Source organism: Cydia pomonella, chromosome 25 (assembly GCF_033807575.1).
Source record: "Cydia pomonella isolate Wapato2018A chromosome 25, ilCydPomo1, whole genome shotgun sequence".
Taxonomy (NCBI): domain Eukaryota; kingdom Metazoa; phylum Arthropoda; class Insecta; order Lepidoptera; family Tortricidae; genus Cydia; species Cydia pomonella.
This window is the reverse complement of record NC_084727.1, coordinates 771,349-788,063: the sequence shown is the minus strand read 5'-3', so window position 1 is coordinate 788,063 and position 16,715 is coordinate 771,349. Positions and strand designations below refer to the sequence as shown.

At 36.5% G+C, this 16,715-nt stretch overlaps 1 protein-coding gene across 1 annotated transcript; it reads right to left on the bottom strand.

The window, feature by feature from the left end:
- Window positions 1-6,404: 6,404 nt before the first annotated feature.
- Window positions 6,405-16,667, bottom strand: LOC133531760 (transmembrane emp24 domain-containing protein 5). Its single transcript, XM_061870150.1, has 6 exons — window positions 16,332-16,667; window positions 12,679-12,855; window positions 11,459-11,534; window positions 10,413-10,566; window positions 8,565-8,622; window positions 6,405-7,305 (listed from the first exon to the last, which is right to left on the bottom strand). The coding sequence occupies exons 1-6, from the start codon at window positions 16,470-16,472 to the stop codon at window positions 7,228-7,230; spliced, it is 684 nt and encodes a 227-aa protein (XP_061726134.1). The 5' UTR covers window positions 16,473-16,667; the 3' UTR covers window positions 6,405-7,227.
- Between the last annotated feature and the right edge of the window lie 48 nt (window positions 16,668-16,715).

The window sequence follows — 16,715 nt, the reverse complement described above, 5'->3', positions numbered from 1 at the left end:
AAACAGGCAATAAGAGGCCATGTAACAAAAAAAAATAAAGAAAATACTCAAGTACAATTCGAAAACCTGTTTTTTTCTTATACCTAGTATTTTGCTGTTGCTAATAATTATCATTATTCATTATATATTTTACATTTGCACGCTTTTTGGGTCAAAATTATTTTCGTTCTTGTTTTTTTTTTGTATGAGATTTAATTTGTGTATGAGATAAAATTTTGTCTTTAATTTTTCTCATTAATCTACAGCTAGAAACACATACAATATCACTCGACTTTTTTTATTTGATAGAAGACATAGATACAAGCGTGAAAGAGTGGTCAGAAACAAGACAACGAAAATAATTTTGACCTTTATAACCTTTTGAATGCTTTATGTCATAAACACAAACATCACTCAAACGCCAAGCTCCCGGGCGCAAGCGAGCTAATGTAAACCTTACTTGAAAGTGTGAAGGTTACTTTGACAGCGTCCGCCATGACACCTATAGTTATCCATGCCGCGGTGGGCGCGATTAGTAACGACGACTTTCAAGTCGACAAGTTCGACGTTAAAGATTGCAATCAAATTCGTGACCTCCACCTATTTTTTGACTTTGTCCCGACCCGAGTCTGAAACAGTGGCTCGCAGCTGTTTTAGAGTCCCAATTCAGTTCAAAAGTATCTTATATATCACCTTAAAGCTTTAAAAAAAAAACGAACTATGGAGTGTGGAATTAAGAGGAGTGACATCTCTTATGGTAGAACTGTTGCAAAGTGTCCAGCTGTCAGCTATAATTAATAGTTCCAAATCTCTCCAGAGTAGCTAAGAACCTAGGTGCTATTGAGGGAGTGAATTGCGCTATCTATGATTTGATTTTTTTGTTCAAGTACTCTAGGTATTGTAGCGCCACCTATTTAAAGTTTATTGATGACACTTTTTGGTAAGTACATGGAGATTTCGTTCCTTATCTCCACCTTCCGTAAAACGAACTATAAAGTAGGTAGGGAATTCAGGATACCTACGTCTATGATATGACCTCAAAAAACAGTATTCATTTTATAAATGGGGAAATAATAAACACATTTTTACGAAACAAAATTTTATTGATCTATTTCGGATACATAGGAAAATGTCATCAGAGTTGAAATAACCATTTCAACTTGGACAACGACATTAAAGCTGACTTCACAAACCCCTACTCTTTGTTACACCAGGTTTCATGAAAACTTGTGAAAGAAAGCAGAACCTTAAAGTCGGGTTACATTGGCCCTGGACACCCTGAAGGTTAAACTTGGCCACTGGTAATTCAGTGGTTTTATTATTGCATTGAAATTGTAGCATATTCCCATTGAGAAAGTGGGTTGTTCTTGTTCTAAAAAGAGTGCAAAAAATGATACGTTTTTGCTCTAGAGCACTGTACTTTCTTAGTACGTTTTTTTACGATAATCAATTAAGATTTTGGTTTCAAATGGATTTCTGTACAATTTATATTCTGATAATTAAATCCCCATTCCATAAACGATATTTTTATCTAAATTGTTAATTGAAAGAAAGTACCCTCAGGAAATATTACTGAAGTTTATACTTTCTTAGCCGTGTTTTCTTAAATCCATTTTACCTTCCTCGTATTCGAAATGAAAAATAGAGCGTCTAACTCGGGTGAAAGGCACCATTTCAGTCTCGGACTATTGGCGATCTACCTACTATTTTTTATTGGGTTGGGCCCTTCTTATTATCACACTTCTTTGATGTGTTTATCATGCGGGGCAAAGTTATTCTCTGTCGGCTTAAAGTAACCCGCCTTTACGAAATATTTCTGATAAAATGAGACTTCGCTTGTATTACAATTGTACAAGTTTTCTTGAAACGACCTCCTGATTCGTCCATAATTCATCTTCCTGTGCCCCTTTTGCTGGTGTCATTCGTAAATTAATTTCAAACATTTTCATTTTTAAGATTTATTATTGTAATTAATTCATTCTAAATCAAGGGTATGTCAGACGGTACCCTATTGATTTTCCTAGAAAAAATACGCCGACAACGATTCGCAGATGGGTTCTTTGATAGAGTAACTACGGAAGGTGGAGGTAAGGAAATAAATCTCCATGTACCAAAAAGTGTCATCAAAAACCTTAAATAGGTGGCGCTACAATACCTAGAATACTTGAACAAAAAAATGAAATCATATAGACAGCGCACTTCACTCCGTCAATAGCGCCTAGGTTCTTAGCTACTCTAGCGCTACTCTGGAGAGATTTATATATATATATATATTATAGGACATTATTACACAAATTGACAAACTATTATTTATAGCTGACAGCTGGACACTTTTGCAACAGTTCTACCATAAGAGACGTCACTCCTCTTAATTCCACACTCCATAAGAGTAACGATTGGCAGAATGTCATTACGCATAATAGTCGTTTGCATGCGCAAAAATGTACAAGTAATATTTACTATAACCTACGTATAGGCCGTGTTGTACGTATTATAAATATTATAAGGAATAGTAAGCAAAGTGTGATATTGTGAACTACTTATTTATTTTACATGGAGAACCAACAGCTATAACATGCTAATAATAACATAAATAAAAAGAAAGAGCGTACTTCCATCTTAGGGCTCCTCTACACGATGGCCCAGCGTAGGCCAGTCCAAGGGACGCAGTTATGCGGTGAAATGAGATAGCAATATCACTTGCTCCCTCTAACTTATAAATGCGTCCCTAGGACTGGCCTACGCTGGGCCATCATGTAGAGGAGCCATTAAATGCCGGCAACGCACTTACAACCCCCTGGTGTTGCAGGTGTCCATGGGCGGCGGTAATAGCTTACCATCAGGTGATCCGTCTGCTCGTTTGCCTCCTCTACCATAAAAAAAAAGTGTAACAGAGCCAATTATAGGATCTCACATATAGCGACATCTTAATATTTAACATTAAGTTAAATAACACGCACTATTTTACATACGCACATGCAATAATATGTTAACAACGTTATGTATAAAGATGTTCACTGTTTTAAAAATAAGTTATTTCACACCATGCTTGAAATGAAATACTCCAGAATATTACTAGAAAAACGTAGACAGAAGTTAGTTTCAGACACAATTTCTATTTTATAAATTGTATAGTAAATTAGTAAATTAATACCTAACAATCTATTTTATACATATTGAGTATCAAACAGCGACAGCAGTTATTATGATCAATTATCTTATAATAAGTATATTGGACTGAAAAATTAGACTTACCTTTTATTTTGCTACACCCTTTCCAGGGTCCATGTATGTACCATATATTATGCAAATAAAGATCTCTATCTATCAAACGAATATTATGCGTAATGACATTCAGCGTAACTATTATGCGTAATGACATGCGTATGCACGCATATTTACTCGATAATCTGCTAAATAATCGTCGGGGAATCATTAGGTATCCATTTCACACATAATTTTGGTGGAAACAGCAACTATATACCATATTGTATGTCTACATTTTTATCATATTTTTTACGAAGTAGGATAATATGTATGTGGTTGTCTGGAGGAGATCGCTTTTTAGCGATAAGACCGCCTGTTGTTGCTTAGTTTTTTTTATATGTTAATTACTGTATTTAATCATGTTTTCGTTGTGCACAATAAAGAATATTATTATTATTATTATTATGTAAACTCCTCCTAATATCAAACATGCCGTTAGCATTCATGATTTTATCATCAAACATAAAATAAAGTATAAATCAAACTTCACATAATAGACAGTTACTTCTATTTTTTTCATACAAAAGTGATTTACATGAGTTCAGTAGGGCTAAGATGGTCGGCACTTTATCATTTGTCGCCATGTCACGTTCTAACAAGTATGCAAGTGACAAGCGATAAAAAGGGAACCATGCTGCCACTGCAATTCAGACACTAATGGAAAAAACAATAGGAAATTTATGTTGATTGAAAATGAAATACAATTTTAGGAAACACTTATATTTAAAAATTAGAAAAAAAATAAACGAATAGTATACCCCATTTCATATACCATGGCAGCAGAGGCGGCGCTAGGTGAGAGTCAGAATGGCGGGTGTACCTAAATAAAATTAAATGAAAACCATACCATATGTTTGTACCTAATTTGTACTATTTAGTACCTCCTTAAAAAAAATTGTACCTCACGGTACTTAAAGTTATCACCAAAAAACAGGTCACCCGCCATCCTGACAGTCAGAATGGCGGGTGTACTTTATTACGCTATGTTTTGATCATAACTTTACGTACCGTAAGGTACAATTTTTTTTAAACGAGGTACTAAATAGTACAAATTAGGTACAAACATATGGTATGCTTTTTATTTGATTTTATTTAGGTACACCCGCCATTCTGACTCTCACGGCGCTAGGCGTGGGCGACTCAAATAAGTATATCTCGGTCACAACGTGAAAATGTTCGTTATTTCTTGCACCACTAGAGGGCCTCGCTAAATGTACCTTGCCCACAAAAAGTTTTGGTCTTTCCCCACCACTGCAAGGCGGGATTCCACTTCAAACTGCACAAAGAGAACGTTTGTAATGTTTAAATAATAATAAATAAATATTATAGGACATTATTACACAAATTGACTAAGTCCCACAGTAAGCTCAATAAGGCTTGTGTTGAGGGTACTTAGACAACTATATATATAATATATAAATATTTATAAATACTTAAATACAAAAAAAAAACACCCAAAGTTTGTGGGTGTTTTATAATGTTTATCTATTGTTTAACAATTGCTTTACGAGCTTTGCTCTTCAGTCGGCGTGTGGTGGTATTACCTACAGTGAAGTAATGTCGGGTACATTGAGTACCGGAAACCCGCTCGGTGGGTTCTCTGTTCGTAGTCGCTTTCCTCTACAAAGCGGGAAAATGGGATTGGCTACGAGCGTAGCGCTACCAAACGTTGGTAGCGAATGTGTTAAGCGATATTGATATTTGATACTACTTGGGTATATCAATATTTATGATAAAGTCCCACAACAGTTACTTTTAAAATATTTTTATCAGACTGAAATGACAGTCAAATAATAACACGAACGAAAAAATAAAATAAAAATGTGTTAAATAAATAAAATAAAAATAAAATTAATATAAAAGGATTGAGACAGGATAGTTACCTGTAAGACACGACGACGCAAAAAAAAAGGTTGCCGCGAAACTTTTGCTGTCACTACTCGTATTTTTTACGCTTAACTTTTTGACCGCCAACAACAACGCGTAACTGGCGTGTACTCGTGTCGGAGGAGGAAGTAATAGTAGTAGTAGTTTTGACCGCCAAAGACGTCATATGACGCGCACAGCTACAGCCCAATATCAACCTTCATACGTACCGACAAGGTTCACGAGTACGCGCCGCGTGCGATAGGCGTGGCGTTCAAAAGGTTAACCGTCTCAAGTAGAATCCCGCTATGGCATATGAAATAAGGTATACCTAAGTTAAGTATTCAATCATACAATATCATGTTAATATCTTTACAATAGTTTGTGCATTTTTGGTATTTTTATCACTTCACTTATTTAATATGAAACTAACAAAGATGTAAAAACATATACAAAAATAATGTAATAATTGACTATAAGTACTAAACACAAAATGCAAACTACCCAACTTACTTAATTTTGTGAAAAACAACTTTTAAAAATAATGACCATAATTAAATCTCTCGCTACTCTCGAGTCGCTCAAATTTATTTATTTTTTAATTTGAATTTTTCAATTAAAAAAATACCTCAATTAACTTGTGTACATGTTTTTGCTTTATTTGCCATTTGTTAACGATACGTTTTGCGTATTCCATATTTGGCGTTTATCACAATATTTGCAATGGCACCCAAAAAATCCGTTGGCATTGAGACTGAGTTTTTTTTTGAGAGTTTAACTCAGTGGTGAGCAAAGTACGGCCCGCGGGCCAGCTACGGCCCGCAAAAGGATTTCATCTGGCCCGCCGCCGGTCCTATGAAATAATTAATATACACGGTGCTCACGAGGAACCCGCAAGATTTTAACCACGTACTTCTGAGGCCAAAAGAAGGAAAAAATATTATATGAGTTTCAGTAAAATTCGCCAAAAAATTTTTTTGTTTTTTTTCTTTTCAAATTTTGAACGTATTTGTACATAAAAAGTTAATGTTATGGTAAAACTGGCACTGAAAATATTTTTTTACGATTTTTTTTTTTGTAAAAACTAGTTCTTGGAAAGGTTACTTGCACTTTTTGACATCTATCAATAAGGATATTTAGAATACGCCCGCATCATCGCGATCAAAAAGGCGTTTTGCACTAAGTTACGATAAGAAGATGTTTTTTTTTACATTGGTATTAACTCTGAAACTAGGCGAAATCCAGAAATGGCCCTCCTCTTAAATTTCTTTAACTTTCTGGTCCCCATGAAGAAAGTTTGCCCACCACTGGGTTAATTTTGACCTTTTCCTCTAAAGACAGGTCGCTTAGCACGATGAATTTCGTACATTGGCCTTCCTGCTCGCATAGTGGCACTGACCGCCGGCATGGGAGGGACAGCAATATAATTACGCGCGTGCGATAGAGACAGCAACAGGCCCGCCTCAATGTACGAAATTCATCGTGCTTAGCGTCCTTACTTTATTATCACAACAAAACAAAATAATTATTAAATAGTGATAAATTTCACACGTAAAATTTAAGAAAAAAATACGCACTACGATTTTTTTCGACTCTCATCTATTTTAGTTTCGTAAATGATGTGGTTCAGTGGGGCTAAGATGGTCGGCTGTTTATCATTTAAATTTGTGACATTTGTCACCATGCCTGTCACGTTCTAACAAGTAAGTACGAAAGTGACGGGCATAGTGACAAGCGATAAAAATGGAATCATGATGCCACCGCTGGTTGTCAAGTTTTATGGCTATTAAATTTAAATCATCATTACAGTGCACTGGGGCGGTATGTGACACTCGTGACTGCACTGGGGCGGGTTGTGACACCCGTAACAATGCACTGGGGCGGTATGTGACACTCGTGACTGCACTGGGGCGGGTTGTGACACCCGTAACAATGCACTGGGGCGGTATGTGACACTCGTGACTGCACTGGGGCGGGTTGTGACACCCGTAACAATGCACTGGGGCGGGTTGTGACACTCGTGTCTGCACTGGGGCGGGTTGTGACACTCGTGGCAGTGCACTGGGGCGGGTTGAGACACTCGCGTCAGTGCACTGGGGCGGGTTGTGACTAGTGTCATTGCGAGCTGAAGCTGGGAATTAACTTCCTGAAGCGACTGTGCTTGTCTTCGAATAAATTCCGCACGAAGATTACCTGAAAATTGATATTCATAAGTGTAAGCAATATGTCAGAAAAAAAATATTTTTTTAATTTGTATTGGGAGCGTGCACGACTGTCACGCAACCTAGTGTCCGCAAGTCTAGGGGAAAACGTCAATTCACTACATCTTATAAAACTACTCCAAAACTAAAAACTACTGAACGGATTTTCATACGACTTTCATCTATCAATAGAGTGATTCTTGAGGAAGGCTTAACGTATATAACTTGTTAAGGTTTTGTGTAAATTGTTTGAAATATAACGATGATGTCGGAAAAAATCACGCTGGCTAGGAGCTTTAATCGAAAACGCTGCCTAATCCGTTTGAGCTATAACAACACAATGTATGGTGGGGTTGTGTCTCATTCATAGGTCTACAAAAAAGTCCGCGATGTTAAATGTCTATCTTTTAAGGATAACTTACTATATCCATTCTTAACTTCTAGAAAAAGATCACGTAATATGTGGCATTTGCAAAGCTATTTACATGGATACATTATTAACAATTATCAAAATAAATACGTTAGTTATATTAAGCATTTCATACAGATTACAATGGTCCCTTACACCATACAATTTAAATGAATATTTCAGGAGTAATCGTAAATCAAAGTTTCATTTCGAGCCATATAATTGTATGAAATGTTAGACGCTATCCGCAGTTAGTTCAAATTTTTACCACCTTATGCGCTGGGATCGCTTTACTTACCCCCACCACGCACTTCGCACGGTCCCAATATGTAACCAGATTACGAACAATGAATTGAATAGTAAATTGAAATACTTAGTTATTTGTTTTTCAAGGGGGCAAAATTGTTGTTTAACCCCTCGCTAATATTGATACCCGAGCAAGCGAAAGATTCCAAAATTGAACCACGAGCGTAGCGAGTGGTTCGAGAAGTGGATTCTTGAGCGTTTCAAGGCGCAAGGGTTAAACAAATTTTGCCTCCGAGTGATACACGAAATCTTTCGAGGCAGATACTAACTATGAAATACCAAAAAATCAAACCGAATCAAATCCAAATGAACGTAATAAAAAGATTGTCATTCAAAATCATTATTTCGAAGTCAATTCTACCAGCTAACAACTCACGACGACCGGTTTGGCCTAGTGGGTAGTGACCCTGCCTACGAAGCTGATTCAATTCCTGATGCGAGCCCCGGGTTCAATTCCTGGTACGAGCATTTAGGGCACTAGGCCAGATAGGTCGTCAAAAAAAAATAAAAAAATTGTACGAAAACTTGTATCTTACTTGTGTAATCCCAACTCCGATCATGAGCACGATCTGCCACATGGACCACGTCATTACTCTGCAATAAAATGCCATTTAATAGTACATTGTGCAACGAGGGGGGGTAAGTGAAATTTTGGATACGAGGGTAGTAATTTCTGACAGCCGCAAATTAAAGACCCGAGTTTGCAATGCTCTTGCCCCCGGAGTTACACACAATGTTTTTCATCACACTTGCGAAGAAAAAACAAAATTTTAAGCGAAATTTTTTGAAATACGGTGACATATCAAACATTCGTCCGCCATTTTGTAATTTCTTGACAGGTTAGGCATCGAAGGCACAGACCTATTAGGCATTCAGCCACGATTGAAATGTAAAAATATTTTAAACGGCTGTTAAATTAATTAAATTGTATAATTTTAAACATAAACAAAAAATAAAAATTATAAACGTCAGTATTTTAAAAGTGAAAATCATTTATGCTACTTGGTTTGTATGAATGAGTGACAATATTTTTTTCACAATCCATGACTCCCGCGGGAACAATATAGGCCTTTGTCCTTCAGTACACCTGCATGAAATAAGATTTATTTCGAGCAAGTGTGATGAAAATAAAATAAATAAATATTTGGGGACAATTTTATACATATCGACCTAGCCACGAACTAAACTAGGCCACGGGTTATGGACTCCGAGATGTCTCGCACAACAATTATGTACTCCATTCATTTGTATATGAAACTCGACCAAATGTACAGTACTAACAGTTTGGTGAGCCGCCATGTTGTTTTCAAAATGGCTGCCGAGTTTCAAAATGGTCGTAGCTGGAATCTGTCATACGACTCGAGGTGTCCAACGTCTGGTCAAAATATGGTGACTAGAACTTATCTGAATTATTCTATTTCTATCTAATAAATAATAATGAATAATGATTATAATATTTTGTAAATCTTAGATATAAACTAATGAATATTGGGTATATTGTAATTAATACTAGGTGTAAACTAATCAATAATAATTAATGATGATTATAATATTTTGTAAATATTAGATATAAATTAATTAATATTAAGTATATGATTATAATGCATGGTTATATTGTTCTAAACTTTTTATATACTATACTTAGTTATAGTACCTACTTAATAAGGAAAGTTTGCATGCTTCATTAAGTAAAATGTACGCACTTAAAATTACTTACAGACCAACTATGTTTACCACTACATTTTGCAAATAAATATATATCTTATACCTTTAAACGAGCAATTCTTGTATATATATATATATGTATATATATTTCTGTGATCTCGGAAACGGCTCTAACGATTTCGCTGAAATTTGGTATATGGGGGTTTTTGGGGGTATACAATCTATCTAGATTAGTCTTATGTTTGGGAAAACGCGTGTTTTCGAGTTTTCATGCGTTTTTCTTTCGACGCAGAATATGGTCGCTAATTTCGTGATGCAGGCCACTGTCCCTCTGGTCCAGCGGGTTAAGACGCGGACTGCTAAACGAGTGTTACGGGTTCGAATCTCGCCCGATGACTAACTTTTGTTTTTTTTTATATGTTATAAGTTTATATATTAATTTTTAAATTTTTATTGTTTTAGACAAGTTTGATTTAGTAAAAAAATGTAGTTAAGATTATCACCTATACACCACCATATTACAATAAATAGTTATAACCGAGCAAAGCTCGGTCGCCCAGGTACTTTATCTTTATTTGCAAAACCTGACAGAAGAACGAAGTGCAAAAAGACCTTAGCGAGCTCGGCGCCGTGGACTGGACAGAGAAGCATGGCGGTCTTTGGTGTCGGAGGCCAAGATCCACTTGAGGTCGCTCCGCCACAGCAGTAAGTATAAATACCTGGCATTCATTTCTTCAGCCAGGTTCCTGTCCCGGGCCTCCCTGGCGGAGTGCGCCTCCTGCAGGCGCCGCGCCGCGCCCACGCTGTCCTTCACGCGGGTTATGGACTCGGAGATGTCGCGCACCTTCATTATGTACGACTCCAGCGAGTTGCCTGAAAGATTGTCTTCCAATTATGTTTAACCAACCGAACGAGACTGGTCAAGAAATAATAATGAAAAGATTGACCACTATATAAAGTCCTCGAGTGAATAACCTTGAGGGTTAGACATACTTGTTAGTCTTTGGGGTTGGAATCGCTTTTACTATAGTAATTTATCGGATTGCCAACACTTCTGTGACCAAAAGTTCTAAAACCACATTTTAGTTAGTTTTTCCAGGGTACCATGGAAAATTATATACACAACCCACACAATAACCCCCTTATTCATAAACGTGTACGAAAGTTACGATGCCGCTGATCATCGTTTGTCCCTTTCCATTATACCAATACGTCGGAAAGGGACAAACGATGATCAGCGGCATCGGAACGTTAGTACACGTTTATGAATAAGAGGGTAAAAGCGTCCGGGTATTGATTGACTGACCATCGGTGAATATTATCTTATCCCTTTCTAGGGTTCCGTACCCAAAGGGTAAAACGGGAACCTATTACTAAGACTCCGCTGTCCTTCCGTCTATCACAAGGCTGTATCTCATGAACCGTGATAGCTAGACAGTTGAAATTTTCACAGATGATGTATTTCTGTTACCGCTATAACAACAAATACTTAAAAGTACGGAACCCTCGGTGGGCGAGTCCAACTCGCACTTGTCCGGTTTTTATTTATTATAGCCTAGTATCCCACTGCTGGGCAAAGGCCTCCCACACTTTTTCCAGTCTGGGCAGCCTCTGGCCATTCCTTTGAAAAGGAGCCTCGTCTCACCATCGCCAACGTGATCTGACAGATCTTCATTTGCAGCTGAGCTGCCACTCTGTGGTGATCTTGGCCCACAGTTCACTCGGGTTTAAGAATTGTTCGTTAATTGTGGAAGATGGTACTCACCGAGTTCCATCTCTTTGTCTTCGTCATAGTCGTGTTCGGGCGCGTCGTCGCTCGTCGTCATCAGATCGAAGAACACCTGGAAACCATAATCGGAGATCTGTACAAACCTCGCAGTGACAGCGTGGAACTGTTACGAACATAAACGTAAAAACACCATAAAAATATTAAGTTTCTAATGATTGAGCATGGTCGGTTTAAATTTACTTGGCGCCGTTCTGTGGAGCAAGAGCTGGGTGTATTGGGGATAGGGGAGGAGGTTACCCAAGCTGCCCAGGACCGGAGTCAGTGAAAGGATATGAGCCCTACTCCCCAGGAGAAGGTAACAGGATGAAAATAAGAAAAAGAGAATGACTGAACACCACCTTGTCAAGTCAGGAGTCAGGACTCAGAACACAGCTTAGACAGACTCTAGAGGCGTAACCATGTAGGTAAGTATTATTTTCTCAAACTTGTAATGTAATATTGACATGACTTACTTCAAATTAGGTCCGGAAATACCACATATCAGGTGCGATGAGTGAAGATGATATGTAAAGGAATTTCATACTGCCATACACACCTAGGCCTGTAAGGCAACCTTCTTTTGTTTTTAAACGTCAAATTAAAATAATTATTTTTTTGTCTTTTTTGGTTTTTTTTTTTCTTTTTTTTACTTCGGGGTTTCAAAGGGGAACGAAAATTTCATTATTTTTGCGCTACGACGCACGGTTTAGGAGATACAGCCTTATAAAGATTTCTGCATGACATAAAAAACTTTATAGGGCTGTATCTCCTAAACCGTGCGTCGTAGCGCGAAAATAATCAAATTTTCGTTCCCCTTTGAAACCCGACGCACTGAATAACCTATCACATTAGGACATGAAACAATCATCATCATCATCCTATTTTTATTATTATTATTTCATTGCAAGTTTGAGAAAAGCACTATACAAATCTTGGCGAGAAACGGGGTTGCCGGCTGCGTATACCTAACACAACTCGCTACGCTCGGCCGTCTATATCTACTTGGCCTGCAAACCTTCGTTTCCCGTCCTCTATAGCAATGTACTATTTCCATATTTAGGTAAGTCGCTTTAGTGCAGCATTATAATGTGCTTTATATTGATATACAATTTCAAAAATTACATAATTAACAAATATAAATATCAAATATTTATCTAGGGACAAAAATAACCTACACAAAAAAAGTAGAATGACCCTGCTGATGACAGTGTACGTACAGTTTTGGTGCTGAACGTGCTGAAGCTGTTGTCGAAGCAGAATCTGTAATCTCCCTCCATGCTGGCGGTGTGTCGGTGACTATTCTCAGGTTTTTTATAGTCCGCCACCAGCACCCGGCCGACTGCATCTGCCAGTTGGAACGAAATGTCCAGCTCGCCATGTGTTGCATCTATCACCTGATCAAACAAGGAAAAAGATCTAATCAATTCAAGTTTTAAATTATGTTAGTAGTTAGTAAGTAAATATTCTTTATTGCACCACTAAGAAAACAAATTTACAATGTGAAAAAAGGTAGCAACAGGCGGTCTTATCGCTGTAAGCGATCTCTTCCAGACAACCTTAGGGTAGCAGGATATAAAGAACAGTAAGTTTTTAGAACAGGTAGTGCACGAATGAATTAGAGGAATAGGAAAATTACACATACATTAAGCAGACAGTACATACAGTACATTAAATTATGTATGATTGATTTAAAGTTTTTTCATAGAATATGTTAATAGGTACATTATAAAGAGGAAAACATGGCTTATCCTCATGAAGCTTTGTTAATTATACAGTACCTGGGCGACCGAGCTTTGCTCGGTTATAACTATTTATTGTAATATGGTGGTGTATAGGTGATAATCTTAACTACATTTTTTTACTAAATTAAACTTGTCTAAAATAATACAAATCAAAAAATTATATATAAACTTGAACATATAAAAAAATAATAATCACCGGGCGAGATTCGAACCCGTAACACTCGTTCCTAGCCGTCCGCGTCTAAACCCGCTGGACCAGACGGACAGTGGCCGGCAAGACGAAATTAGCGACCATATTCTGCGTCGAAGAAAAATGCATGAAAACGCGTGCGTTTTCCCAAACATAAGACTAATCTAGATAGATTGTATACCCCCAAAAACCCCCATATACCAAATTGCAGCGAAATCGTTAGAGCCGTTTCCGAGATCACAGAAATATATATATATATATATATATATATAAGAATTGCTCGTTTAAAGGTATAAGATATAAAAAATATCCTCATGAAGCTTTGTTAATTATACATATAATTTTTTTTTTAATATAAAGATATTTTATTATTCAAGTAGGCATATTACAATGCCCCTACACCTCTGACCCGAGAAGATTTAAATCCCCTGTCAATTGGAGGAGGGTATTCGAATATGGACGGCAAGAAACTCGGGGCGGGACACATCTTTTCAAAACATTACATCTTATAATTAACATACATCACAATCACACGATTTTAAACATTTATTCAATAAAAACCGGCCAAGTGCGAGTCGGACTCGCGCACGAATGGTTCCGTACTATTACGAAAAAAACACGATATCCGAAGCTATAGTTTTCCCCTAATTTTCATTTTCTTATTTTGCATACAACTGTATATACTTTATTTCTCATATTACATTACAAAACTAGCAAAATATGTGACGACCGGTCTGGCCTAGTGGGTAGTGACCCTGCCTACGAAGCCGATGGTCCCGGGTTCAAATCCTGGTAAGGGCATTTATTCGTGTGATGATCATGGATATTTGTTCCTGAGTCATGGGTGTTTTCTATGTATTTAAGTATTTATATATTATATATATCGTTGTCTAAGTACCCTCAACACAAGCCTTATTGAGCTTACTGTGGGACTTAGTCAATTTGTGTAATAATGTCCTATAATATTTATTTATTTATGTAATTTTCCGGATTGAAAATCAGTCTGGTTTGCAATCCTTAATGTGGCCTCAAGGCGTTTTTTTTATTGTTTGTGCTAGTGGCACCCCTTATGCAGAGCTTTGCATAAAATTCCCCATTCAAAAACAAAACAATTGCGTATGGAATTAGGTTAAAGCAAAAATACAGGGAAAAAAACATTCCCAACCCAGTACAAATATCTGTGACCATCACATAAGGTATGGTCAACCAATTTGATTCCTAGGCCACTATAGAACCATGTCATAATGACTTCACCGACAGTGCTTATTGAGTGATGCGTGTCATGTATAGAGTAGTTAAAGCGACAAGGTTCTATAGTGGCCTAGAATTCAAATTGGTTGACTGTACATTGGGGTTACTTTGAAAGTGAGGTAATTATAAAAATTGCAAATATATGTGTTTTTGTTATTTCTGTTAATTTCAAGGGTGCATTCCTGAGCTTAAATTAAGTAACTTTCTCAAAGACACCGGTATTCTAATTAACTCCATTTCGGAGATAATCAATAATTTATTTTTTTCTTGTAACTTGCACTTACGAGCGTATACACTTGCCTTAGCGCCTGTTTACATATTGATTCGTGTTTAGTATGAGAGAATACATTTGCTACTAAACGTAAGTACTATCTCGGACAATTAATTTCGAAATCACATTGATATGTGACAGTTTCAATTGTTTGATTAATTAAATGTAATGCTGTGTTACAACAACGCTATATGCGACATTTAATTTATATTTATTAAATTTATTAAAGAATTGTACCTTCTCTTATAAGCCCTTTGTCATAAAAAAGGATGGTTCATTTATATTGGTTGACGTAACTGGTGACCGAAGAGCTGGCGGCTTCCTCGCACAACGTATCAGTATTGCGATACAATGAGGAAATGCCATCAGCATCCTTGGTACAATGCCTCAAGGGCCTATTTTATGTATTATTTTATTTATATATATATATCCATTATGTATATTTTATTGTAAATAAAAACAATTGTATTATATTAACTAACATTACATTAGAATAGTAGTAAAATTAACTGGGATTAATAAAGCTACAGTAATAATAATGTTTCCAGGTACCTCTGATTTAGTAGATATTAATGATTGAAAATAAACCTTAATTAATTACCATTAGGCGATACAGAGCAAGCATGCGCGCGATCTCCTCACACACAAAACAGCCACTCGGGCAAGGAAGACGCACGTGCCACCTCGATGAGATCGCGTATGCTCGCTCTGTGTGGACCCATCTATTGAGATTTATTGAACCCATTACAATCAGCTAAACAGATCATTACTGCTAAGCCAGTCGTCCATCTAACCAATCACTAACATACACATTTAATTATCTATAACATACTGATAACAGTAATTAAAACATGTGGGTAACTGCAGCTGATAAGGCCAAGGTAGGCCATTTATATGGGGCTATAAACTTTTTACTGCCCATTTTAAACTTCAAGGAAATACCTAAAATTTTGAAATTTGTATCCCTTTTATAAATAAAAAATCCAATGTTGTAAATGGGTCTACAATCTGACACCACTTTCAACATGTCTAGAATTCAGTGAATTGTCGAATATAAATGAATATACCCACATACAGTCAGGCAAAATTACATGCATTGAAATAATTTTAATCATAAAATGTGCTATATATCTTTTAACTTTTAACACGTTTAAACGTGTTTAAATGATTATATCATTTAACATACCAAACATTCAAATAGTTTTACTGTGATGGTCAGAGATATTTTCCAAACAATGATTACTGAATATTTCAATCATAAAAATTATTACAGCGCAAATGTAAACTTTTTAATTAATAAACATGTCATTTCTTCCCTAAAACATAATATTTCCTTAGGAGAGCTTATTTTTAGGGAAACCAAAATGAATGGTACAGGTTAGGTTTTGAAAGATTTTTTTTACAATTATAGTTTACCTGGTATTCAATGTCGATAACTTCGTTGGGCTTCACTTTCTGGAAGAAACAGTCCGTATGGCCAGGCTGAACTGTGAATGTAACATCTTTTTCAAATGCAAGCACAGAACTAAATATTATCGTTAATAAAAAATATCGCATTTCACCGGTTACTAGGCAAAGTAGGGTAATATACTGATACTGGGATGAACGCTCAATTACGCGAGATATTTATAGGACCATTCGAAGTGTTTAATGTTTTTTTTAGAGTAAAAAAACAGAAAGAAAACGAGCAAAATATGTAGCAAATATAGGGGCGGGATGCGTTCGGAATACTGTGATATTTTTAAACATTGACTTGACAGCTGACATTTCAATTAAAGCATAATAAAAGCCTTACTACAC

Bases quoted from the DNA above. Each gene is read 5' to 3' on its own strand.
- LOC133531760 (XM_061870150.1), bottom strand. From the start codon at position 16,472: ATGCGATATTTTTTATTAACGATAATATTTAGTTCTGTGCTTGCATTT. The intron at 11,535-12,678 runs GTACGTACACTG...TATGGTTTCCAG, and splicing joins GCACGTTCAGCACCAAAACT to GTGTTCTTCGATCTGATGAC. The intron at 7,306-8,564 runs GTAAGATACAAG...ATCAATTTTCAG, and splicing joins TCGGAGTTGGGATTACACAA to GTAATCTTCGTGCGGAATTT.